General features: G+C 54.3%; 2 protein-coding genes across 3 annotated transcripts; one reads left to right on the top strand and one right to left on the bottom strand.

The window, feature by feature from the left end:
• Window positions 1–2,870: 2,870 nt before the first annotated feature.
• LOC144300840 (uncharacterized) lies at window positions 2,871–15,653 on the bottom strand. Its single transcript, XM_077877040.1, has 3 exons — window positions 15,546–15,653; window positions 14,510–15,059; window positions 2,871–4,241 (listed from the first exon to the last, which is right to left on the bottom strand). The coding sequence occupies exons 1-3, from the start codon at window positions 15,651–15,653 to the stop codon at window positions 4,093–4,095; spliced, it is 807 nt and encodes a 268-aa protein (XP_077733166.1). The 3' UTR covers window positions 2,871–4,092.
• Window positions 14,886–21,895, top strand: EMX2 (empty spiracles homeobox 2). Of its 2 annotated transcripts, XM_077877478.1 has the most exons (3): window positions 14,913–16,060; window positions 17,951–18,135; window positions 20,373–21,895. In XM_077877478.1, the coding sequence occupies exons 1-3, from the start codon at window positions 15,652–15,654 to the stop codon at window positions 20,538–20,540; spliced, it is 762 nt and encodes a 253-aa protein (XP_077733604.1). In that variant the 5' UTR covers window positions 14,913–15,651; the 3' UTR covers window positions 20,541–21,895. The 2 variants fall into 2 exon arrangements, with proteins under 2 accessions (XP_077733605.1, XP_077733604.1); XM_077877479.1 differs by lacking the exon at window positions 17,951–18,135 and having other exon boundaries at window positions 14,886–16,060.
• Window positions 21,896–24,909: the final 3,014 nt, after the last annotated feature.

The raw sequence follows: 24,909 nt of genomic DNA, 5'->3' as shown, positions 1-24,909 counted from the left end.
AGAATATATATATATTCTCAGCTTTGTTCAGCCTTAAGCTTTCTGCCTCTATCACGTGGCTGATGAATCTTTTTATTCATGTCAGCAGATTGTCCTATTGGGGAATGTCAGCTCCACAAGGGCAGAGATTTTGTATTTTCTTTACTTCTATGTCCTCGGCGCCCATCCCAGTGCTTGCTCGGCAGCCGTGCACAGTATATATTTGTTGGATGAAAAACTGACCAGCAAGAGAAGGACATAGCTGCAAACCATTTTAACATTAATGCTTGTCTAATGCTGGAACTTTACAGAGGCATGTTTGCTTCCTAATCACATTCTGTCCTTGGAACAACTGTGTGAAGTCAGTAGATCCTACATTGTTGTTACCCCCAACTTGGTGATAGAACAGCATCAGGAGGAAAAAAACATAGGGGATTTTATATCTGGGCACACTAAATAGTAGTTATCTAGTTTCCCAAATAATCTTTGAGAGCAAGAATCATGATCCACTAAATTGTTTAAGCCCTGTTAATTGCTGGTCAGGTGCAAATTTCCTTATAAATGGTAAATGCGCTATATTGATTGAATGACTAAATGATTCCCAAATACTATAAATACATGATTGATTGATTGATTGATTGATTGATTGATTTTTGAGGGAGAAGCAGGTTTTGCTGAGCAGGGAGCCCCATGTGGGGCTTGATCACAGGACACTGGGATTGTGACCTGAGTTGAAGGCAGATGTTTAACCGACTGAGCCATCCAGGTGCCCCTAAATATGTGATTTTAAGTGGTGCCATACATCTGTGGGCACAGTCTACTAACCCACTTTGTTTTCAACACAGCAACCAAGCTATCCTGGCCCAACTTCACCCCCTGGTGGCTGGTATGGGGAATGGCCTTTCCTTCTTCCCCTGTGTTGGGGTTGATGCTTTTACCTGTTTCACCACTGGGTCAAGTTTTACCTGTGACAATCCTTTTCCGAGGTTTACACATCTTCTAAATTCCCATTACTTTTCTCTTTGGAATATTAGGTATTGCCCACCTCTGCTCCCTTCTAATTTGAAAGTCAAAACCAACCAACCCCAAACATGACTGAGAGGTCCAACTGTCATGCTCTGCCAAGAGAAGGAAAGACATATATTTTGAAGTAGAATCAGATCTAGGACCACAACCCTTCAAAGTGCCCCAGGACCTGAAGGGTGTCCCTACAGAGCTTCATCTAATTCCTTGTCCCAACAACTCACACCGCTTCAAAATGTGTTCTCCTCTGCCAACTAGCATTCACTTCTATTTTTGTTTTCTTTAATTATGACAACCTCTGTCACCACATCTATGAATCTTATTTATTTACAAGGTCATCTTCCTCTACTAGACAGTGAACTGCTTTAAGGGGAAAGATCATGAGATTTTTCATTTTTGAATCCCAAATGCTAACACAGTGTCTGGCAGAGAGCAGGCACATTTTGGCGGGGAGAGGGGGAAGGAATTTGCTTTTCATAGCAGTACAACCAGTACAATTCAACACACTTCTATTCCTACCAAGCCTACAATCCTTTATCTTAGGAGTAGGCAGCCAATAGATTTTTGAGGGGTGGAGAAACTTGAAACCTTGACTATTGTTTACCATTTTTAACACTGTTGCTGTGAGGGACAACATTCTGAGTCCTAGACAGTGATGAAGAGAGAAACTTTTGGAACATAATCTATTTGAAACTTTAGGCCTTCCAGCTTCCTTCCTGACTCAGCACAGATTCTTGTTAGGATCCAAGGGACACCAGGCCTCTATCAGGAAATGCAGTTCCTGACTACAAACATGGAGGAGAAACAGCATCAAAGAAGAGAGAGTTTGGTAGATGGTGGGTCCCAGCAAGATCTTAAGATTGCTTACCCTGTTAAGGATCCGGTCCTCTTGGATTTAGCCGTGGGCCTGCAAAAGGGGGCTGCTGGGGGCGGCTGCTTTATGGGGCCAAGTCTGGTATTCCTTTCTGTAAAGGTCCAGGTTCTGTGTATGGTATGTCTTAGCTGAGCATCTTATGCTTTTTTTCCTTTACCTCCCCAGCTTGGTCTTTGGCTATGATATTTGCCCAAGATTCTTCCTTTTCTTTCTTTTTTCTTTATTGAGGTATAAAATTCTATAGTAAAGTCCACAAGTCTTAAGTTCAATGAGTTCTGGCAATTATATACATACATGTTACCATCACCCAAGTCAAGAAAGAGGACATATCTAACACCCCTCAAAGTTTCCTTGTGCCTCTTTGTACCCAGACCTCTGCCAGAGGCAACCACTGTTCTGACTTCTACATCCAGTTATGCATTTCATAAAAACAGAACTACATGGCATGTTTCTTTTCTTTCTTTATTTACTGGAACAGCAATAATGAAAATGTGTAGACATAATCAAATTTCTTTTCTTTTTCAAGGTGTCAAAAGTTAACATCCCCAAATGTTTGACAGTGGTGGCCTCTGGCTAGGGGAAATTCAAGTGCTCTTATTTACTTCTTCACACATTCTGTTCTTGTATGAAAATATTCATGTAATTTTATAATAAATAATGAGACAAAGCTCTTCCATGGAATGGAAGGACATGGCTCCTGGAGAAGTGCGGAAGTGAGGTTCAGATGGGCATGGAGATGGAGCCCTGGCTGTCTGCAGGCTTATGCCATTCCCTGGCAAGGCTCTTCCTGGTGGCAGGGTACTTGGTACATCCCCTCCAGGTTAGAGACCTCTCAAGTAATTTCCTGTCTGGATTCTTGGTTATGCTTTTGGATACGGAATCATTTGACCAAAAGATTCCTCCTTTAAACTCTTCCCTTTGGATCTTAGCAAATAGGAAACACTGTCTAAAGCAAGGTTTAAAAATTCCATTAAAATCATGAAAAATACACACATACGTAAATTTGAATTTTTATGATACATCTGAGCTTCAGTGATGAGCATAGGGCAAATGATTATAGAGCAAAATATGTAAGTGTAGGTAAAATCTATACATGGTCATCTCTGAATATCATTGAACACAGGCAAGAAGCAATTCCCTGTTTTGTTTCTTTGATGGCTCTGTGACACAGCCGGGTACACACATGGAGAAGGAATGAGTACAAGAGAGGCATAAATGAAGAGAAAGTTTTGAATCCCCCAAATAATATTTGCAGGAACACTTAAAGAGAAAACAACCTAGCAATTTCACAACAGAATGCAAGGCCTGACTCTGTTGGTTAAATGGTCCCATATGTGGTGTGCGGAGCTGGGAGGCTTGGAATGGGCTGGCCCGGGCCAGTGCCAGGGCTCTGCGTGAACTGCCTGGGCAGTGAACACGTTGTTCAACTTCACTGAGCCTCTAACTGGCTAGTAACAGCAGTATCCACCTCGCTGGGCATGTGGGAAGGTGGCTGAAGCAAGGTGTGAGCAGGCTGTCTGCAAGCCATATATGCTACCCATATGCCATCTCTCTTGTCTGTTCCAGATCTGGAATAAATGCTCCGGAGAGAATGTGGGATCTAGGATCTGTATTTTGTGATAATTCACTTACTGGGGGACTCGGAGCAAAGTGTTCTCCCTTTTCTCACAAAGTGTTATCCTGATTTCCTCACTGGGGAGAAGAGGAGCATTATGTTAGGATGCAGGGGCTAGGGGGAGGAGGACAAATTGTTGGAATCACACAGCCCTGGGTTAGAATCCAAACCCCTTCATTTACTAACTTCATTTACTAACTAACTGTGTGTGTGTGTGTGTGTGTGTGTGATCTTGGGGGTGAATCCCTTTCTTTTGAAGTCTCAGTTTTCACATCTGGAGAGTGGGAATAGACTGATATTTCCATGAATTTCTGAGAAGACTGGATAAGATAGAACCTTGTAATGGATGCGTAGCACAGCATCTATACAGGTGCCATCAGTGATAGAAGTGGACTTTCTCATGCAAGATGCCCCCGCAGCAAATGAGCAATGAAATAGACCCTATCTTGTTCCCAGCACACCTGAGCAGCTGCCCCTTGAATCAGTCAGCAGGGCTCAGAGCAAGGGGCAGAAATATGGAACTCTCATGCTTACACAATGAGAATCAAGTTTTCCACCACGCTGGGCAGAGGCAAGATGGATCACCTGGATGGAGAAAATGCTACAGATGGGCCAGATGTGCTGAAGCCCATCTGGGGGAGATCCACGTCCACATGGTTGGCACTGTGATCCACTCTTCATCTGGAAGGCTTGGCATCCCCTGCGTGTTCAGACGCCTCGCCATGCAGCCAGGCCTGGAGACTGCAACCACTGGGGAGGGGGAAGGTCGGCTGTTTTATTTTTAGCAACATGAAGACTTTCTCCCACTCCCAGTCCCCAGCTCGTCCTAGGAGCCCCCTCAGGGACCGAGCAGGGAGGCCCCAACCTGCAATCTTCCACCCCTGTGACTTCCACCAAAACCTTTCCCGAAGGCTGGGGATTGGACCCAGATCAGAGTTGGGCTCGGTCTCGCAGAGCTCAGGTTTTTGTTGGAAATGGGAAACCCAAATCTCTTGGTGAGCTGTGTGTGTGTGTGTGTGTGTGTGTGATTACAACTTTCACTGCTTTATTTCACAAGACCAGGTAGCCATTGGGGGTGGGGGTGGGGGCTCTTTTTAAGAAATGGCCCACGCACCTTGGCAGCCTCGGAACCTCCGTCTGGCCGCTAGGTCTTCTTGCTCCCCCCACACCCCAACCTAACCCAGCCCCTCTCCCGGACTCCCAGGCCTGGGAGTGGAAGGAGCCGCCTGCCGCTTCCCCAGCTGGAAAGTTCGGGCGTTTCTCAGGTCTGAAGCTGTCTTGGCCATACCTGGCTTCCACAGTCTCTTCCTTTCCTTTCTGTCCGCGCCCCCTCCCACCACGACGTGGGGCTCGGGTGCGGTTCCTGCCTCTTCCAGGGGCGCACGCGTGCGACCTGTGAGATGCCCGACCCGGTTCTCCCCGGCCCACGCCGCCGCCGCCGTCCTGCGGGAGCTGGCGACTCCCGCTCACCCCGGCCCCGAGAAGAAGCGGGCGGCCGCGGGCAGCACCGGCCGGGCGGGCGCTCGAGCCCCGGGCAGCTGCTCGGAGCGCGGGCCCCGGAGGGCGGCGGCCCGCAGGCGGCCGAGGCCGGGACCCGCCGGAGCCCAGAGCGCCCCGCGCCGCCGCACCCCCCGCGAGGCCCGAGCCCGCCGCTGCGGCGTCTGCAGCCCCGAACCTCCGCCAGGCCTCGGCGGAGCATCTGCCGCACTCCCCAAATTCATTTTTAATTCATGACATCAGGTTAGGGACCGTCCGAGCCTCTAAACGGCCTCTCTCAAATCCAAAACAGCCACCGCCACGCAAATGCAAGGTCCAGAACGTCAGTCTCCTCCGTCCCCCGGGGGAACGGGGCGTTTGGAAAAGCGCGCTCCAGAGAGGGACCGTCCTCCCTCCCGTCCCCAGGGCCAAAATTGGACCCCCGGGTTATTTGTCATAAAGACAGAGCTGGCGTCAAGGTGGTTTCGATCAGAACTCTGTAACGTTGCATTAAACAATCAAATATACGCTTTCAGGGAGATTATAAGGCTCCCCCAAGTACTTTTTGCACACAGGACACATATATAATAAATGTATGTCCATGTGCCTATACATCCAGAACTGTATACAGCATACAATACATACTGTGTAATTAAACACACGTTAATAAGTAATATAATGTAACATAAAAACTAGATGTTAAATATACGTCAAACAGCATGTAATATGATGAAACCATATAATCCATGTTAAATAATATGTAATATATAGCACATGATTTATATATTATATATAATAATAGGAATGATGCATAATCCAAACGGACCAGATACAATGTAATACATGATGGGTCACATAGATTAAACAGAATGTCCTCCTCTGAAATATCCCAGAGCCCCCAGGAAGCCTGAGAAGGAGGCAGGTGTACAATGGTTCTGGATGCTGGTGGCACCAGCCCCAGTCTTTGCCGCATCCCAGTTCCCCACCAGCCCACGTGTCTTGGGGTGGACATAAAGATTTCAAATGACTAGCTCCTTATTGGAGTAATGGAGTTAACAGATTATCTCTTATAGAGGTCAGTCTCCAATGAGGGGGGTGGGGCGACACAAATTTCGTAAATGAGACCCTAGGGCATCCTTCCTTACGTCGCCTGAAAGCCCTGAGCACTTGGCATTCGGTCCCCCCAGCGTCAACCTAAGTGTTCTGTCTCAGACACGTAAGAACTTAAAGTGCCATTTTCGAATGTCGGCATTTAGAGGCAATTTGGAAATTGAAACGAATCTTTATATGCAAGACTTGACGTTTCGGAGGCCCTTTAAAGCTGCGGTCAGAAAGGCAGCTAAGAAACCCGTGGATGGGCTGCAAGGAGACGATTCAAAGCAAAGCAAAACGCACAGTTAGAAATTTGATATTAACCGCGCACTTCCAAGTAATGCAGCTTAATGATAATTGCTGCGAGTGTTTACTCTTCTCATGCCGGAGAAATAGGAGAAACGCTTTGACAGAGAAGTTTACCCTGAAGAGTTACATCTTTTAAAAGGGGAAAATATCTTACAGGCCGACGTTGGCTTCCTGGCAAGCCAAAGCCGTGTGAATGGGAGCCAGTTTTTCTCCAGTTACCTAGAGGCGGCACCTCAAAATCCAGCGTCTGGGAGGTGGGAGCGTGTGCTAAGCGAGGGTGGTTCTGGTGGGAAGGCGCAGCGCTCTCCCCAGGGCGGGCCGGGCCCCAGGCGCGGCCTCCCGAACCCCGGCTCCGGGGTCGGAGGCCCGGGGCGCGCCGCGGAGAGCGCCCGGCTGCGGGCTTGTCCTCCGTCCCGGGGCGCGCCGCCGCGCCGGCGGCTTCTGTTTGCCGTCCCTTTAACTTTCCATTTCTGATTCTCTTCCCTTCGAGCGCCCTGCCGCGGAGCGTCAGGCAAGCTCTGTCGTCTGTGGGCTCTCACCTCAGAGTCAATATTATCTCAGATGGGCACAATAGACTGGAATGAAAAGCTAATATTGAACCAATGAGGTCCCTGCCCGCGCCGCCGCGATGCCACCCTTTGTTGCGCTGCTCCCGGCGAGCCGCGGGCGGCCGGCTAAGCGGAGGGCGGCTGCGCTCCGGCCTCTCCCCGTCCCCGCCCGGGTGGGGCAGACGGGCGGACCCCGCGCGGAGGCCCCGGAGGCCGCCCCGGAGGTCCCCTCGGGCGCCACTCCGCCTGCCGCCAGGGGCTGGCTGGCCACCCGGCCGCGCGGATGCTGGGCGCACAGCCGGTCCCCGCGCTCGGACGCGGAGCGGACGCAAACGGGGGAGCCGGGCCCGATGCGTCCAACCCCCGGGCGCTAGGAGTCCCGGAATGTGAATGTGGTGGGCAGGGGTGCAGCTGCGGGGCCCCAGCTGGAGGGGCTCCCTCCCACCAGTCCTGGGGGCAGCCTGGCCGCCGCCTGTAATTAAAGGCCGCGGGGGCCCAGGCTCCAGGAGTGGGTCTCATCAGGACCCGGGCTGGGTGGGGGGAGGCCGTCTCTGCGGGCCTCCTCGGAAGCTCCCTGTCCCTGGGCACTCTTCTGTCCCCTAGCCGGGTCCGCGCTCGCCGGAGGAGCTAGGGAGGCAGGGGTAGCTGGATGAGGGGCCTTCAGGCCGCCCTGCTGCCTGGGAGGGGAGCTGGGACCACGCTCTGCCCTTTCCGACCGCAGGCGCTGCTCTGTAGGCGCAGGGCCTCTCCGAGTCCCCCACGAGAGCCACCCCAGGGTGCGGGGCGCACGGAGTCTCCGCCGCCGCCGGGCCACCAGCGTTGCCCTGACAGCTCTCCGGCTCCCCGGCTGCAGTGAGGCGGATGTCGGCCCTGAGCTTGGATCGCGGGAAGGGACCAGGGAAAGAGAAAGAGGGTGTGTGGGCGAGGCCTGAAAAGGTGGCCTGGATGACAACGGTGGGCAAGTGGCTTCCAGGCAGGCGCCAGAGTTCCGCCAACTGGAGCCTGGATGAACCTCCCTGCCGCCACGGTTGGGGCGCCCCCGGTCTGCCAGCGGGGGTGGGGGGTGGGGCTCTTCGCTTTCTTTTCTCATTGGCTTGAATGTAGGTGTCTGGCAACACTGGGGGGTGGGGGTGGACGGGTCGGTCCCAGGGCCCCTCTTGGAAGGGCCACAGCATGCTCGGCTAGGAGGTGAGAATGCTTTGTGTCACCTCTTTGAGCCTCAGTTTTCTTTTCTTTCTTTCTTTCTTTCTTTCTTTCTTTCTTTCTTTCTTTCTTTCTTTCTTTTTTAAGATTTTATTTATTTATAAGAGACACAGAGAGAGAGACACACACAGGCAGAGGGAGAAGCAGGCTCCATGCAGGGAGCCTGATGTGGGACTCGATCCAGGGACCTCCGGATCACACCCTGGGCTGAAGGTAGTGCTAAACCGCTGAGCCACCAGAGCTGCGCTGAGCCTCAGTTTTCTTATCTGGAAAACGGGTATTATGGCTCCTTCCACATCAGATTCTGAAGTTCACTGAGATTACCAATGTGAGAAAACGGGCTTTTAAATGCTACAACTTCTAAACCTTCCAGGCATCCCCTCCAGGTTTCAAGGAGAGCTGCAGCCTTCAAGAGAAAGTTTCCAGTCTCCCTCTTTCCTCAAATGGCAGGATCCCTTTCTCAGCCCTACTGCAGGCCCCTAGAGTCCAAAAAAAGTGGAGAGATACCGAGAGAAGACACAAATTCCTGAAAGAGGGTCTGGTGGGGCTCCAGTGTTTCAGAAGCCATCCCCAGGTCTGATGGTTCCTTAGTGCTGACAATCTCAAGGAGCTCCTTAAAGGACCGAACCCCAATTTACGAGGTCGGTCACAGGTGGCAAGAGCAGAGTCTCAAAGCAAAAGATGCCAAAGAAGGCAGTAGAGGAGTTAGAAGGTGTGTCCCCCACCTTCCATGCTGGCCCCGTGGCCTTTTGGACATCTTGTCCAGCTTCCTGGAGCACCTGGCAACAGTCGGCGCCCTTGAGTCCCAAAAGAGACATAGTTATAGGGGTGGGAGGAGGGGAGTGTGACAACTCTATCTACACAGGGAGGGGGCAGTGCAGGAGAGACAGGACTATCTCCACCCCTGCGGAGCAGTCCCTAGAGCAAGGCCAGTGGTTCCTAATCCCCGCTTGCCAGTCTGTGTCCATAAGTCTGTCCCTCACGCTTCTTTGCTTGGCCTTAGACTCATTTGAAGGCAGCTGAGGGAGACAGAGACCGGCATCTCCTCTGATTCTGTTTCTTTGCTTTCAGTAGTGAGTCCAGACAGCCTGTGTGTTGAGGGATTGATGAGTGAGGTAAATCTCTAGGGTCAGGTCCTGCCTGTAGCTCCAACCAGTGCGGAGTTCCTGGCTGTGAAATGTTAGATCTAAAATTGGATAGATCTCTGGAGCCCCAGGGGTTCACAAGCCCCTGCTAACATCCAGAGAAGGGCAGCACCAGTTTCCTGCAGTCGCCCCGGACAGCAGAGGCCGAGGCCAGGGTCCAGACACTGCGGTGAGGGCTTGGCCCCCAGGTGGACGCATTGAACAGTTACCTGGGGAGTGCCTCTCTCATTTCCAGAGACCCCCGCGAGGATGCCACGGCTTCACCTCACCGGAGAGGCTAGCCTGCCCCGGAGACAAGAGGAGGTCCGCGGGCTCCAAGAAGAAGGAGCCTGTCACCCGGCCCGCGGCGGCGGGGCCACCTAATTTCGTCTGATGACCAATCGCCGCCTGGGCTATAATCACCAGGACCCCAGTCTCGAGCGATCATTGGCCGCCCACGAGGGGGCGCGAAGCCGGAAGAGCCGCGCCCCGCGCCCCTAGCTCCTCCGACTCCACCGCGCGTGGGGCCAGCGCTGGGGAACAGGGGTCCATTCTCTGAACCACCGCAGTTGGGCAGCGGGATCTGGGACCTCAGGCACGGGTTTGTGGTGCATTTGCGCAGTAGTTGGCCATCGCCCTGGCCCAGGTGATCACGGCCCTCCTGGTCCTTTTGAGAACTGAACCCGTTCCCCCTTCCTTGCACTCTTCGGAAAGAAGCCCGACTCCTCCAGGAGCTGAGATTGCAAGAGCTGGAGCTGATGGAGGGAGGAGGGACCCATTTCCACGTCGTCCTGTCTACTGTGTAGTCAGTGAGCCTCCATAGACCGCCTCTTCCGGCCCTGATGGCGGGCCCCGCAGGAGCTTGGCAGTGGGGCGCACCCCAGCACTCCCCAGGGCGCGCGGGGCTCAGGGCGCCGCGGCTATGCAGCCCGCTCCGGCCCTCGCCACTAGGCGCCGCTGCGCGCACGCGGATCCCGGCCCAGGGAGCAGCCTGGGGAGGACGCCAGGGAGGGATTTTGCTCTAATAACAATTTTTAAAAAACATGTTTTTAAAGGTATGAATTCTTTTCGTCTTCCCACCCTCTCCCTGCGCGTTCGAAGAGGCCGGGTTACTGGGAATCACGGTGGGTGGGAGGAGTTGTTAACGGAGCCCGAGGCCCTGACCATCCCCAGGTACCTTCTGCTTGTGTTGGGCCCAGGAAGGGGCTCTCCGGGGAAGGGGCTCACCCTTCGCCGACGTTCATGCTTCCTGGAGGGCTCACGGACCCCCGACCGGCTCCCAGGGAGGGCCCTGGACATCGCGGGGTGCACGAGGCCGGCTGGACCACCCCAAGCCATGACCTAACAATAATATTTGACGAACGGTGACTATGCCAAACATTAGCTCACATACCCCTCAACAACTGTTAGGATAATGCTATCTCCTGTTCACGGATAAGAAAACCAACCGAGACTCCTCGAGAAGGTGGTCGCAAATGTAGTGATCCCAGGCAGCACCTGGGCGTCTATCCTGAATTGCAGGAGGCAGTGAATGCACCCCAGGGAGGAAACTCAGGGCAGAGAGCTGTGGGAGATTCCCCTCTCCACACACACACACACACACACACACACACACACACACACACACATTTCTGCCCTTTGATACCTCCCACTAGCCAGGAATCCAGGCTTCTCTCACCTCAGCACCAGCCCAGGGAAGTCCTTGGCCTTTTGGGGGAGCATGGAGAAGCTAGTGGCAAGAGTGTGAGACCAGCAATGGCTTATGCTTGCACAACTATATTGTTCAGTTTTGAAGCCCAGGAACAAGCCCTGGAGATGGCAGGTAATAATAACAGCAACGCAGGAACAGGAGCTAACTTTTATTACAGCTCATGATGTGCTAATCACAGCCTAAGCACTTTGCTTGGCTTATCTCCTTAAACAACCCCAAGGGCCAAGATACTATTATTTATCTCCAGTTCACAGGAGAGAAAGGCACGGAGAGGTCAGGTAATTTGCTCAAGGTCACCCAGATCTGACTGCTGTTTTGGGGTGGGGCAGATTCATTAAGGTCTAACATCTAGTGAAATTCACCCTTTATGGTGTAGAGCTCTATGAGTTTTGGAAAATGCTCCTAGAGTTGTAATTGCCACCATCATCAAGAAATAGAAGGGTTCTATCACTCTTCAAAACAAGCCTGACTTCTAGGCTCCACTGTCTTGGGGGCAGCATTGGCCATATTTTTACAGATGACAAGATGGAGGTCGGGAGAGGTTGGGTGTCTGCCCCAGATCCCTCATCAGACAGTAAGTGACACATCTCAGATTCGAACCTTCATCTTGTGTCTCTTAGTCCCACTGCCTGTTTAGTGGAGATTCCTGAATCTACAGAGTCCCACTTGAGGTGGTTTGGGGCATGTAGGAAAAAGAGCCCCTTGCCCTAAGAGGGAGCCTCAGAAATCCCCTCATGGCTCACTGCATACTCCAATACCTCACCAAACCCCCATCCTGCTAGGGCAGCTAGGGAACAAAGAGGGGCCGGATTCTGCAAAGGCCTAAGGCTCGAGGAAAGTAAGTGGCGAGGAAAGTAAGTGGCAGCCGCGGTGCAAGGAGCAGGGGTGGAGTTGGCCCAGGGTCCGAGTCCAGATCAGAGTGTCCAGTGCCCTGTTGAGCCTCTCCCACTGGTCTTGGTTAATGAGTTACTGTCCTCGTTAATTCTCCTGTATGTCGGGCCGGCCGCCTTTCGAACCTTCCCGAGTTCCTCAGGTCTCTGGCCGCATGAATTAGCATAGATTATCTGGCTTCCCCGGCTTCTACGAGGCTCAAACTCATTTGTCCCTCCTGTGGGCCTGAGTGAGACTTGGGGCCCCCAGCACTTGGGCCAGAGGAAACGGACCCTGCTGCTCCTCCACCCTTGCCCACCTGCCGCCACAAGAGACCCTGAGGCAAATCTCTGGGCACTTTGCAAGAGGCGGGTGGCCTGCAGAGGATATTGCGTGACCGTGACCAGAGAGGAGGCTCCAAGCAATCTGGGCCCTTTGCCCCAGGGCTAAACGTTCCTGCCTCCGGCGGCAGGAAGAGGAGGGGTCTGGGCTCCAGACTGTGGTTCACTCCCTTCGGCACTCTGGTTGCTTCTAGCCAAAGGTAGGAAAGAGTTTAAGGGAGTACCACCAATACTTGAGCGCCTAGCCTCTGACTTTTAAAAAAGGTCAAATGCCCTAGTTTCACACGCCACGGCGGCCTCACTCCACCTCCCAGACACTAACTGGAACCCATCTGCCCTCAAGGTCATCTACTCTCATGTCCCTAGCCAAGATCACGAATACTGTGGAATAAATTGTCATTTCCCACCCTGCAGCCAGGGCAGGGCTTCTAAGTGCCCCTAGTTCGGACCCTCGTCTTTCCTGGAGAGCCTGCCCAGGAGAAGGAGGACCTTTCCCCCTGGTTCCAGGATCCATGATGTAAGCCCACCTAAATTGGGTGTCCTTTTCTGGCTTTAGAAATGGAGGGCTGACCGCTACCCTCCACCCCCCAGGCTTCTGGCTAGCAAGAGCCAACTGCCTTTTCAGGTGGCTTCAGGTTCCCTGCTGGCCTGGGCATGGTGGGGTTTGTGTCCCTACAGCTTAACTGAGGGAGAGATTTCTGAACTGGAGACGATATTTCTGGAGGAGAGGATATTTCTGGAGGAGGTCGGTGGTTCACGCCACAGGCAGGCAGGTACATCTCCAAATGTACCCCATTACAAGAGGCTGGACTGAACACCCTGCATCCTTGGGCCTGGGGAAAAGGATAGGGGGATGCTGCAAAGCAAAACCACAGGAACCTGGTAAGGGTGAAAACCCAGCCACCACCCCAGCCCAGAGCTGGCGTCAGAGGTCTGAAGTCTGAGACAGGGTCAGGTTTCTCAGGGCATGAGGGCAAAGCCAAGGCCCACACCTGTCTTGTGTGTGAATGTGTGCATGTGTGCATGCTCTGGGAAAATTGGTGGTGGTGGTGGGGAGTGCGGCAGATGATCTCTGCTAGTTAAGGTCAGGTGCCCAGACAACCCCAGAAAACACACTTCTAACTTCTATTGCCTGGAGAGTTTTCCTAAAGGGTTTTCCCTCCCTACCCCGAAACAAATTATGCCTGGAATAAAGAAGTCAAGAGATTGATGTGAACATAAAAATACATCAGATGAAACCAGAGAGGGTCAAGGGAGATCCCAGGGCAGGGAGATGGGTGGTTGGGCAAGCAGGGGGCTAAGTGCAAAGACCCAGACCCTCCACTGATGAAGCTGGTGGTGGTAGCCATCTCCCTCTCAGGACTTTGCTCTTCTTCCCCCTCCCAAATCGACTTTTCCTGGGTCTCACGGCAACCTAGTCACCAAACACTGGCATTTCTTCCTCCTTAAGAGAAATGGCACGGACCTCTAAGTGATAGATTTAAAGGATGCCGGATTTTTTCCCTCATTAATTGTAAACGTGCAAAATACCTGCTGGTACTTCACTTAGGAAGAATGCAATTGGCAAGAAGAAAAAAAAAAAGGAAAAAAAAAAGAAGCGGCTGATGAATAGATAATAGATCTTTAACCACCAATAAACAGAGAGCAGCGCCAGCAGCCTGGGGGATGTGATCATAATTATGCCGCGGCGCGAGCCAATGGGGACGAGGGAACTCGGCCCTAAAATCATCCCAAAACCGAAGGCGAGCTCGAAAATGCGGACACGGCCCGGGACCGGAGACGCGATCTGCAGTCCCTAGCTGCAAACCCTGCTCAGCAACCCGCCCCTGGGACGACAGATGGCGGAATAATAATAGAAATAATAATAATAATAATAAAACAACAACAACAGCAACAGCAGCAGCAATAATAATAATGCCAAAACTAACGCAAGTGATACCGACAGCGTAACGATAAGAGTAACACCACATCCGTCTTTCCCCTGACCTTGGACCCCTTGGTCCCACATATTACAGAAAGGAACAGTTTGGGGGAAGGAGGGGAGCACCCTCCCAGAGAGAAAGAAGCCGGGAGCCCGTGGGGCCGGTGGGAAGCGCGTCCCCCGGGCAGGGTCGCTGACTCGTGTCTCAAGTTGCAAACGAAGGAACCCGGTGGAGGATCGCGGACGCGGCGACCCTGGGACCCCAAGGCTAGGCGCGGTTGCAGGACCCCCTCCGCCCCCACCCCCGAGCCCGGGCGCCCTCCTCACCTGGGAAACCGCCCCGCGTTCTGCCGGGGGGTGGGGACTGGGGAAGCCGAGCGGCCCCGTTAGCCCTCGCCCGGAATCCTCCCCTGCCTTGCTTACCCTCGCGGGGCTCCGGGGGCGAGCCCCGCTTCCCCGACGCGGGGCCGCGGGGGGCGGCGGCCGAGAGCTGGGCGCAGGGACCCGCGGGTCCGTCCGTGCGTCCGTGCGTCCCACCGGCTCGGGATCCAGGGGGCCGCGGCAGAGGCGGCGCGGGCCGGGGACTCTGCAGGGACCGGGGTGCCCCGGAGGGAGTGGTGGTGGCGAAGGAGGAGGCGGTGGCAGAGGGGGAGGAGGTGGGGAAAGAGGAGGAGGAAGGAGAGGAGGAGGAGGAGAAGGAGGAAGAGGAGGAGGAGGAGGAGGAGAAGGAGGAGAGGAGGCCGGAGGAAGAGGAGGAGGCGAAAGAGGAGGAGGCGAAGCCGCAGCGGGCGCCGCGGAGCGCGGGGCCAGGAGCGCGGGGCGAAGGCGCGGCGAGCGGGCGGCCTGGCGGGCGCGGGAGCTCGGCCGAGGCCGCGGCGCCGACTCCGTTCCACTCTCGGCCGGGATCCAGGCCTCCGGGTTCCCAGGCGCTCGCCTCCCTCTGACGCACTTTAAAGAGTCTCCCCCCTTCCACCTCAGGGCGAGTAATAGCGACCAATCATCAAGCCATTTACCAGGCTTCGGAGGAAGCTGTTTATGTGATCCCCGCACTAATTAGGCTCATGAACTAACAAATCGTTTGCACAACTTGTGAAGAAGCGAACACTTCCATGGATTGTCCTTGGACTTAGGGCGCCCTGCCCGCCTTTTGCAGAGGAGAGAAAACTTTTTTTTTTGCCTCCCCCGAGAAACTTTCCCCCCCCTCCTCCCTGCCTGTAACTCCGATCCCCCCACGCCATCTCGCCAAAAAAAAAAAAAAAAAAAAAAAAAATTACCCCAATCCGCGCCTGCAAATTCTTCTGGAAGGATTTTTTTCCCCCCTCTCTCCAGGTTGGGCGCGTTTGGTGCAAGATTCTCGGGATCCTCGGCGTTGCCTCCTCTCCCTCCCCCCTCCCCCCTCCTTTCCTTTTCCTTTCCTTTCTTTCTTCCTTTCCTCCCCCCACCCCCACCCCAAACAAACAAGTCCCCAATTCCCGTCCGTGCTCGCCGCGGGCAGCGGGCGGCGGAGGCAGCGCGCCGCGGTCGCCGGGAGCCGGGAGCCTCGGGCGCCCGCTCCTCGGCGCAGCATGTTCCAGCCGGCGCCCAAGCGCTGCTTCACCATCGAGTCGCTGGTGGCCAAGGACAGTCCCCTGCCCGCCTCGCGCTCCGAGGACCCCATCCGTCCCGCGGCGCTCAGCTACGCCAACTCCAGCCCCATAAACCCGTTCCTCAACGGCTTCCACTCGGCCGCCGCCGCCGCCGCCGCCGGCAGGGGCGTCTACTCCAACCCGGACTTGGTGTTCGCCGAGGCGGTCTCGCACCCGCCCAACCCCGCGGTGCCCGTGCACCCGGTGCCGCCGCCGCACGCCCTGGCCGCCCACCCCCTGCCCTCCTCGCACTCGCCACACCCCCTCTTCGCCTCGCAGCAGCGGGACCCGTCCACCTTCTACCCCTGGCTCATCCACCGCTACCGGTATCTGGGCCATCGCTTCCAAGGTACGTGCCACGTCGCGGGGCTGCAGCGCGCCGCGTCCTGCGCTGCCCTCGGCCTGCGCCGGGTGGGCGCTTGGCAAGGCCTGGGAGGAGGTGCCTGCAGCTTGCGGGCCCGCGCGCCCCGGTGCGGGAGCTGGGCGGCGAGGGGCCGGGCCCGGTGCGCCTGCCGCGGTCTCCGGAGCTGCGGCCGCGCTGGGGGGCCGGCCTGGGGCCGCTGGACCCCTTAGAGAGGGGGCGCAGACGGAGGAGCTGTCCCCGGGGCGCCCTCGCGTTGGGGACAGGCTGGGCAGCCTTCCCGGAGCGCCGGCCTCCGCGCAGTCCCGGAGCCCGCGGGGTACCCAGGCTCTCCGCCTCCTCCGCGGCGCCCGGGCTGCCCTCGCGCCGAGGGCGCACGACCACGGCCCGGCCGCCAGGTTCGCCGTCGCCTGCGCAAGACCCAGTTTGTCACCCACTCCTCGCGCCTTCGAGCCCAGCCCTGCGACTTCTCGGCTTCCGACCCTCTTCGGGCGGCGAGGAGACCCCCGCGCCCACAGGGCGAAGTCTAAGGCGGTTCTTCCCCCCTTTTTTTTGTCGGCCCGGGGAGGGCCCTGGAACCCTCGCGGGTAGTGACCTCGGCGGCTCGAACGCGGCGCGGGGCGCCCGCGGCGGGGAGGCGGGTTCGCTCTGGGTTTTGTTTCTGATTTTGTTTTTGTTTTAAAAGAAACGAACCGGATCGGGAGACGGGCTGGACAAAAAAGATCTCTTTGGGGGTTTTCCCTTCCTGCTATTTTTTTTTAATTTTATTTATTCTTTCTCTGGGTGGAGGTAGGAGAAAAGTTAAAACTCCAGAAAAGGGGAAGAGTAATTAGTTTAGCGGTCGGAGCACCGGGAAGAGACCTTCCTCCCCGCGACAGCCGATCAATACTCCGCGGCTGGTCCATCCATTAACCCTTTGCGTTCCTGCCAGAGCCTAGAATCCGGAGATGCCACTTCCACCCCCCAATTACAAACAAAACAAAACAAAAACAAAAACGACCTTTCATCCTAATTTTGGGGCCGGATTTGCCTCCCTTCTCGCCTAAACTGTCCGTTTGTTTTTCTTTGGGTTTTTAGCGAATCGATTAGCCACCCTCCAGAGTGAACCCGAAACTACTCTAGCTCTGCCCACAAAGTTTCTGGCTCCTCTCCTCCTTCTCTGCCGGCTTCGCTCTTGGTGCCCCCAGCAGGCCCGAAGTAGCCGGGATCTTCTGGGACCGCGGACAGTCCCATAGGGCGCCCGCGGCTCGGCAGCCCCGGGTTCCGATCCCTTCGCTCGCGTCTGCTAGTTCTCTGGAGCGGGGCAGTGAGGAAGCCGGGTCCTCGGGCCGCGGTGGCCCCGGCAAACCCGCGCACCCGCCGGCGAAATTTCGGTCCCGGCCGGGCCGCAAGCACGCGCCTGGTTGCTGCACTTTCCTGGAGGGGAAGAGCCTTAAATAATTTAAAATTAAGTCCCCGAGAAAACTCTGGATAGCGGGCCACCCCCCACCCCACCCAAGGGTTAAAGTTCCCCGGGGTTAGAAAGAGGAGAAAGTTTCGGGCCTGGATCTGCTGCCCCTCCTCTGCCTGGAGAGCGCGGCACCGAGGTGGTGAGGACCGTGGCGCCAGGGCGGCTGCAAAGCCCGCGGAGGTCAGGAGCCTGGGGACTTGGCCCGCCAGGCAGCTGCTGGGTGGGTGCCGCACAGGTAGAGGCTCGGTGTTCCGCGCAGGGAGGCTGGGCCGTCGTCCTCCTCCCGCACCCCCGGGTCCCCACGGGCCGTGTCGCATCGGCTGCGCGAAGGCCACGAGCGCTGTGCCCCACCAGCCCGGCTCGGGAGAAGCGCGAGGCCCGGGCCAGGACGGCCCCCTCTAACGGGAGTTCTGCTATGTCCCCGGCAGGGAACGACACAAGCCCGGAGAGCTTCCTTTTGCACAACGCGCTGGCCCGAAAGCCGAAGCGGATCCGAACCGCCTTTTCCCCGTCCCAGCTTCTGAGGCTGGAACACGCCTTCGAGAAGAACCACTACGTGGTGGGCGCCGAGAGGAAGCAGCTGGCGCACAGCCTCAGCCTCACGGAAACTCAGGTGAGCGAGGCGTGCACCCTGCGAACCCAGCCCACAACTCTGGCCCCACGCAGCTAGCACACAAGTGCGGAGCTCGGAGAGGGCCTTTGGCGAAGAGCCGGGGAGCTGGCTCCACGCTGGAGTTCATAATGTAGAAGTTTGGAGGCGCCTGGCTTCCCTGGGCTCCAGCAAGGGACTGCAGGAGCCGACCTACCCCAGGCTCTGGGGAGACAGGCGGAGTAGCTCCTTCTGTCCACTGGGCATGACTTACAGTTCCTGGCTAAGGCACCTGTGCACTTTTGGTGACACTTTCAGTTAAAGTCTGGGGACTCGGCTGAGTACTGGAAGAAGGAGAGGCAGGAGGTGAGGGGCGGTGGCGGAGTGGATGCATGAGGTTCAAATCTGGAGGTGTCTCCGAGTGGGTTAAGCGCGGGTTCTGTGCCACTGCAGACCCAAGGTTCACACCGGCGGCTCCGGTTTCTCCCCTTGAGGGGATCAGAGAATCAGAAGGCAGAGGCCAGACATCCTAGGTGCGTCCCTAAATCAACGAAACAGAGCTGAAGGCTGTGGAGAAGGGCTGCCTCGGGGGACAGATCCTTGCGGCGCCACGGGGCTCGGAGGCGGGCCTGGCTCTGGCCTGCTGGGGTCGGGGAGGGGGCTTAGGGCTACAGTAGGCGCTACTGTACATGGAGCTGCAGGGCGGGGTCAAAGTTCCCGACAAACAGTAACGTTTTGGGGCAGATTAAGTTGTAACACTTTTCCTGGGAGGCGCAAAGAGGTCGAGGCTTTTGTTTTAAAACGTCCCCCTGGACAAAACCGAGGAGGGCCTCGCGGGTTGGTGCGGGGCCCGGCACAAGGCGCGGCCCGGCTGATTTCTCCTGGATAGCCGAGGCCGCGGTGGTCTTTGTCCGCCTCGCTGCCCACGCTGCCTGGAGTCTTTGTGTGCGTGTCAAGCCCGGAGCGCACCGACGCGCGCCTTGGGCGAGCGCCGGGGAGAAATGAACCGTCCTCCCCCTCAATTAGCAAACTCAAAGCAAATTAAACTCAGCCTTGTTCCAGCTCGGCTTTTTCATGGGGCACTTTGGGGGACTGGGGCATTGGGGAGAGCAAGCCGGGACCTGGGCCGGCCTTCTAAAAGGAGGGAGTGGCGAGGGCTTCAGGGGCCTGGGCTGCTTGCTGCTTTGGGGACTGGACGGCCTGGGGGCAGGGGAGGTGCAGTCACCCGCTTTTCCCTCACTGTACCACACTGGTGGGAAGGTGGGACAACAACGTTGGTGTCTCCTCTGGTGGCTGAGTGGGGACTCGCTGCCCAGCTCTCCCAGGGGGTGATGGGGATTGCAGCGCAGCCCCACATCATTGCTCCCCACACCTTTAGCAGCTGCTCTGGGGAGATGAGGCCACCAGCCCCACTCTGCTGGGAAGTGATGTGACCAGAGTGGGAGCCTGGGCCTGGTGGGTCCTGGGGGTGATGGGGGGGGGAAGGGAGGGATGAGGGTGCTCCATCTCTTCTCTCCTCTCCTCTCCTCTTTCTTAGTTTCTCTCTCACTTCCTCTTTATCCAAAGGTCTTTCAGAAGCTTTCACTTTTGAGCGTCTTTTCCTAGCTGGAAATGTACAGCTGGGTTGGTCCCCAGGCCTCTGCATCCCACCATCCCCTCGCCTTCTTCCAGTACTCCTGCACCCCCCAACTCCTGCTCACCTGCAAGAGTCCTGGGCAAGGAAGAGGAAGCTCAGGCAAATCCTGACTGCCTACCCCAGGCCGAGGCCTTGCAGAGGAGGCGCTATATTTAGGCAATGCTGCGGAAACAGGCAAAATAGGAAGCACATTGGGCCTTGCACAAGAAAGCTGCTGCGGCAGGGAACGAGGTCTTCCCTGCACTGGCTAGGTACAGGGAGTCAGGGACCTGTCTCTTTTTATTTTACCTTGCTTATTATTGTTGTAGGGGTTTCCCAGGGTTTGTAAGACTTTGGCTTCCCAGCAGGAGGTGGGAGTCCCCTCCAAGGCAAGGGAGCAGGGGCCCTGTGCACCCTGGGCCACCTGGCCCCGAGGAAGCACCCTGCCAGGGCCCCAAAGGGTACGAAAGCCAGGCTTCCTAGCTGACAGCAGTAAGGGCTCGGCTCCCAGAAGGGAGGCCTTGGGGAGGCCCACCCTTTGGATGCACAGCTGGGGGACTGGGCTTTCGCAGGCGCGCTCACAGGAGGGAGCGGGAGGAGGGCGCTGTGGAGGAACTAACGTGCCCCATCTGCCTCTCGGCCACAGGTAAAAGTATGGTTTCAGAACCGAAGGACGAAGTTCAAAAGACAGAAGCTGGAGGAAGAAGGCTCAGATTCGCAACAAAAGAAAAAAGGGACGCACCATATTAACCGGTGGAGGATCGCCACCAAGCAGGCGAGTCCCGAGGAAATAGACGTGACCTCAGACGATTAAAGACATAAACCGCACCCCACTGAACGGACAACACGGAGCAAAACAGAGACAGGGAGAGGAGGGGTAGAAGGAAAACAAAACAAAAACAACAACAAAAAACCCTATGAAACAAAACAAAACAAAACAAAAAACCGCACACACATGCACGGAGAAGAGGAAGAGGGATTCGGAGAGAGCGTTGGCGCGTCGCAGACTTTGGGCAGCGAGGGCACAGGGTCCTGATCCCAGGCTGCGTGGAGATGGCAGAGGACGGAGGCTTCTTGATCAACATGCAACCCTTGTCTAAAGAGGCAGCTGAGTGAGAGAGGGAGAGAGAGAGAGAGTGAGAGAGAGAGAGAGAGAGAGAGAGATCCAAATGTGGCACAGCCCGAAGGCGCTCTGAACAAGGGAAGCTGCCAGTCAAACACCAACCCAGCGAGACAAGATGATTGGCAGGTATTCCGTTTATCGCAGTCCTGATTAAAAAAAAAAATGATGATGATATAATGATGCTAAAAAAGAAAACCCCAACCAGGCACAGGACTTTTCTTTTGCACTTCGCAGAGTTTCCCGCCCCCCCCCCCCAATCTTTAAAAATAATCAGTAATAATAGCAATCGAAATTCCGTATCCAGCCCCATCCCACACCTGTTCAAAAACTTGAATTGCATGTAGCAGTTGTTGGGCGAATGGTGTCTAAAGACAGAAAATGAATTGTAATTTTCTTTTCCTTTTAAAGACAGGTTCTATGTGCTTTTTATTTTGATTTATTTTTTTGAGAAATGTGCAGTCTGTAAACACTTTTTGATACCTTCTGACGTCAAAGTGATTGTGAAAGGTAAATGAAGTAGGCTCGGCGATAGTGGTCCTCTTACAGAGAAATGGGGAGCAGGATGGGGGGCTGGGGGTGGCGGGGGAGGGTGCCCATGAGAGGAGTCAGGACTTGTGCTGGGAAAGAAAAACCCTAAATTAATTCTATTTCTTGAACATTCCCTTTTCCTAACATCCCGAAGGCTTAAAACCATGAAGTAAACTCCTTTTGGTGGTTGGAGAGATTGGCCAAATTCAACCATTTGCTGTAAAGGCCATTCCCAAACTTTAAATCTATCTGTTGCAAAAACTGAAGGACTGTAGTTAGCGGGGATGATGTTAAGTGTGGCCAAGGACATGGCGGCAAGTTTTCAAGCACTGAGTTTCTATTCCAAGATCATAGACTTACTAAAGAGAGTGACAAATGCTTCCTTAATGTCTTCTATACCAGAATGTAAATATTTTTGTGTTTTGTGTTAATTTGTTAGAATTCTAACACACTATATACTTCCAAGAAGTATGTCAATGTCAATATTTTGTCAATAAAGATTTATCAATATGCCCTCAGAGTAGTCGTTTTGAGAAATTGAAGTGAGTTTTTTTTTTTTTTTAAGTATCTATAATTTGAGTGTGGTCCTTCTCCAATGAGGCTCAAGAAACCCAGGCTCCTCACCCACAAAGGGCCAGACTGATGGATTCTTGGGCATTTTAAAGGGAGATGAGGGTGCAAAAGGGAGAGGATTAGGAAAACTTAAGTCCTTCAGAAAAGGAATGGGAGAAAAGTTTTCCAACCAGATCTTTGCCCACTGCAAGGCTCCCCGAGGGAGTTTGGTTTGAATTTCAGGTTAAAAATGCTTACTTCTCTTAACTTCTAGTTTGTCATCGTCGTCGTCGTTGTTGTTTTAATCCAGACATGTAAGTTTTGCGTTGAAGGATATTCCCCTAGGATTGGAGGAAGCACTTAGCAGAATCAGAATCCTGGGACTTTTAAACTGCTTCTGACTTCAAACCCCAAAGTACAAGCTCCTCCCCACCTCCCACCAATCTTTTCCTTCCTTCCTTTCCCTACATTCCTCCTTCTTTCCCTTCTCCTTCCTTCCTTCCTTCCTTCCTTCCTTCCTTCCTTCCTTCCTTCCTTCCTTCCTTCCTTCCCTCCCTCCTTCCCTCCCTCCTACCTTCCTCTCTCTCAGGCCCCAGTCTGCTGGAGGTGAGGAGGCAAGCCCAAGGGTCTCTGCAGCCTTATAAGGCAAGCATTCCGAGAAACCTTCAACTCTTAATTTTAACATTAAAGAAAAAGTTGTAACCAGTCTTGGAGGAAACTTAGCTTTTTTCCCTCCTCCTTCCCCCTTCTGGGGGTACGAGGTTGTTTTTGCATGCTTCATTTGCTTCTTATCCTGATAGGCTGCATTAATCAGTTTTATTTCCATTGATAGAGAAACCTCGTCTGTTCTGTTCGAGCTACAAAGCGTCCTGCGAGCTTTTGTGAAAGTGCAAATCAGTTTAAGCAATTATCATACCAGGAATATGAAGGGGAAAGAGGAGGCCTGGCCCAGTGGTCTCCTTTAATCTCTTAATCCACGGATCCAGGGGGGCTGCCTGGACATAATTTAGGACAATCTCCCCACCCTTTACACTGTGATAAGGCCAAGTTACAATGCAGGGCAAAAATACAAGCTTTGTTAACATCCTGCCTTGAAAAGTTAAGATTAGACATTCCGTGCACGTGTGGGGACTATAGGGCACTATGGAAATTTTTCTTTCTTTCTTTTTTTTTTTTCCTCCCCTCCTCTCTTCTAAAGTAGAATTCATTCTTGGTTTCTGTCTTTTTTTTTTTTCTTTATCTCTGCCTGTCTCTTCTTTTTTTTTCTCCGTCTCTGTTCCTTTGGAGAACTCTGGCTGTCCATGGCACATTTTCTCGCAGACTGTTCTGGGAAGGTGTGTGTATTATGGGGGACACTTGGTTGCAGGAGGATGCTGGGGTGAGGCAACCTGCCCAGGGAGATCCAGGCTTGCTTCTCAAAGGGTCAGGTGCTACCCTGGGTATCCTGGAAACTCAAGTTGGTTTTCCCACCGCTTTGACAGCGAGAGCTCTCTGTCGGATGGCTGTTCCCAATACTTTGCAGTCACTGCTACAGTACGTCTTCCCCTTTTCTTAAACAAGTCACCTTCTCTTTCCACTCATTTTCCCAAACCCAGAATGCCTCAAACACGGAGCACAGACATGTCAAAATTCCAAATGACCTTTCCAGAAAAAAAAAATTTTCCCATCTTAGTAAAAGGCTTAATTTTGCAGAAACTATATACTTTTTTTTAAGTACAAAGAAAGGGGTAAGGTGACGAAGATTTTTTTTTTTTGGTAAACGTCCTATGTAGTGTAACAGCAATAAAATCATCAGAGAATACTATTAGCTTTGAAAAAAAAAAACTAAAAGCTTTATTACAAACCAAGCTTTGAAAATAGGGGGGATTAGGCGGCTGAAAGGGTCCCACAATGGTAAGAAGAAAAGGTTTCATGCTAATGAGGTTAATGCCCTTTGTATCTCAGGCCTCCACATCTTCATTACGCGCTATCTCCGGCTGCACCGAGCGGCTCAGAGAGCCGCAATCCACTCCAACGCCCCCCTTCCCGGCCCAAAGAAGGATTTGATAGCAGCTCTGTTCAAACTAGATAATTATATCTTTTCAAGTCGGAATTAAGATAAAGAAAGTGAAGCAGAGGCGGCTCGCCTTGATCCACTGCAAACAAATTTGGCGCACTTTCGAGTCCTTCCCCCGCCTCAAAAAGGCAGGACAGTCAGCTTATTAGCCGCTCGTTTGCTTTATTAATTCATCTATTTAAAGTGGCAGGATTAGAGCGTCTAATGTGGACGCGGGCTGCCGTGGCGTTGAGGAATATAAATATTTGCGAGATGCCATCCCACGATGACTATCTGGGCGCGGGGCGCAGGGCGCGGGGCAGGGTGCGGGGCGCGTGTGTCTTGGGGCTGAGTCCCCTTCCCAGTGAGCGCATGCGGGACTGGAGGGAGCCCTTTGGGCTGGGGTACGTGGGAGCCGTGTGCCCCAGGTCTGTGTACTCCTGCGTGGTATACGGGTACCAGGCCTGGATGCCCCTGGCAGGGCTCTGCGGGCATCGAGGGGCAGGTTCTGCGTTCTTGCCTGCACATGGTGGAACCAAATGCGAGTTGCCTTACGGCCCGCCTGTTACCCCGAATGAGGCGTGGGTTACAGTGGATCTGCATCTTGCTCCCTTGTGGATTGCTTGCGGGCCTTTCCTGAGTAGCCCCCCTGTGCCAAGTGGATTTGGGGGTGGGTTTTCAGATGCGTTGCCCTGAGGAAGTAAAGCGGAGCGTACAGTGCATGTGTGCTCCAGCCACGTTCTCCTGCGGGGTACACGTGGGCTCCGTGTGCGTTTCTAGCTTGGGGTCCTGTTCCTCCGCAGCCAAGGGTCGGGTCTGTGGGCGCCGGCCGGGCTTTTTCAAGGCACCATAAACTCCGGGGGTGGGAGCAGCCTTGGACCCCGGGACAGTTACCCCTTTCTGCTTTTCGTTCTGGGTGTCCGGTGCCCCCAGCTCCTTCCAGCC

This window comes from Canis aureus, chromosome 29, assembly GCF_053574225.1.
Source record: "Canis aureus isolate CA01 chromosome 29, VMU_Caureus_v.1.0, whole genome shotgun sequence".
NCBI classification, from domain to species: domain Eukaryota; kingdom Metazoa; phylum Chordata; class Mammalia; order Carnivora; family Canidae; genus Canis; species Canis aureus.
Note: the sequence above shows the minus strand (reverse complement) of the source record. Positions and strands in the feature narration are given on the sequence as shown.

Coding starts and splice junctions, on each gene's coding strand:
- EMX2 (XM_077877478.1), top strand. CDS start 15,652: ATGTTCCAGCCGGCGCCCAAGCGCTGCTTCACCATCGAGTCGCTGGTG. Junction 16,061..17,950: donor TCTGGGCCATCGCTTCCAAG/GTACGTGCCACG, acceptor TGTCCCCGGCAG/GGAACGACACAAGCCCGGAG. Junction 18,136..20,372: donor TCAGCCTCACGGAAACTCAG/GTGAGCGAGGCG, acceptor TCTCGGCCACAG/GTAAAAGTATGGTTTCAGAA.
- LOC144300840 (XM_077877040.1), bottom strand. CDS start 15,653: ATGCTGCGCCGAGGAGCGGGCGCCCGAGGCTCCCGGCTCCCGGCGACC. Junction 15,060..15,545: donor CGGACGGGAATTGGGGACTT/GTTTGTTTGGGG, acceptor ACTCGCCCTGAG/GTGGAAGGGGGGAGACTCTT. Junction 4,242..14,509: donor GCCCCCGGAGCCCCGCGAGG/GTAAGCAAGGCA, acceptor CCCCCTCCCCAG/TGGTTGCAGTCTCCAGGCCT.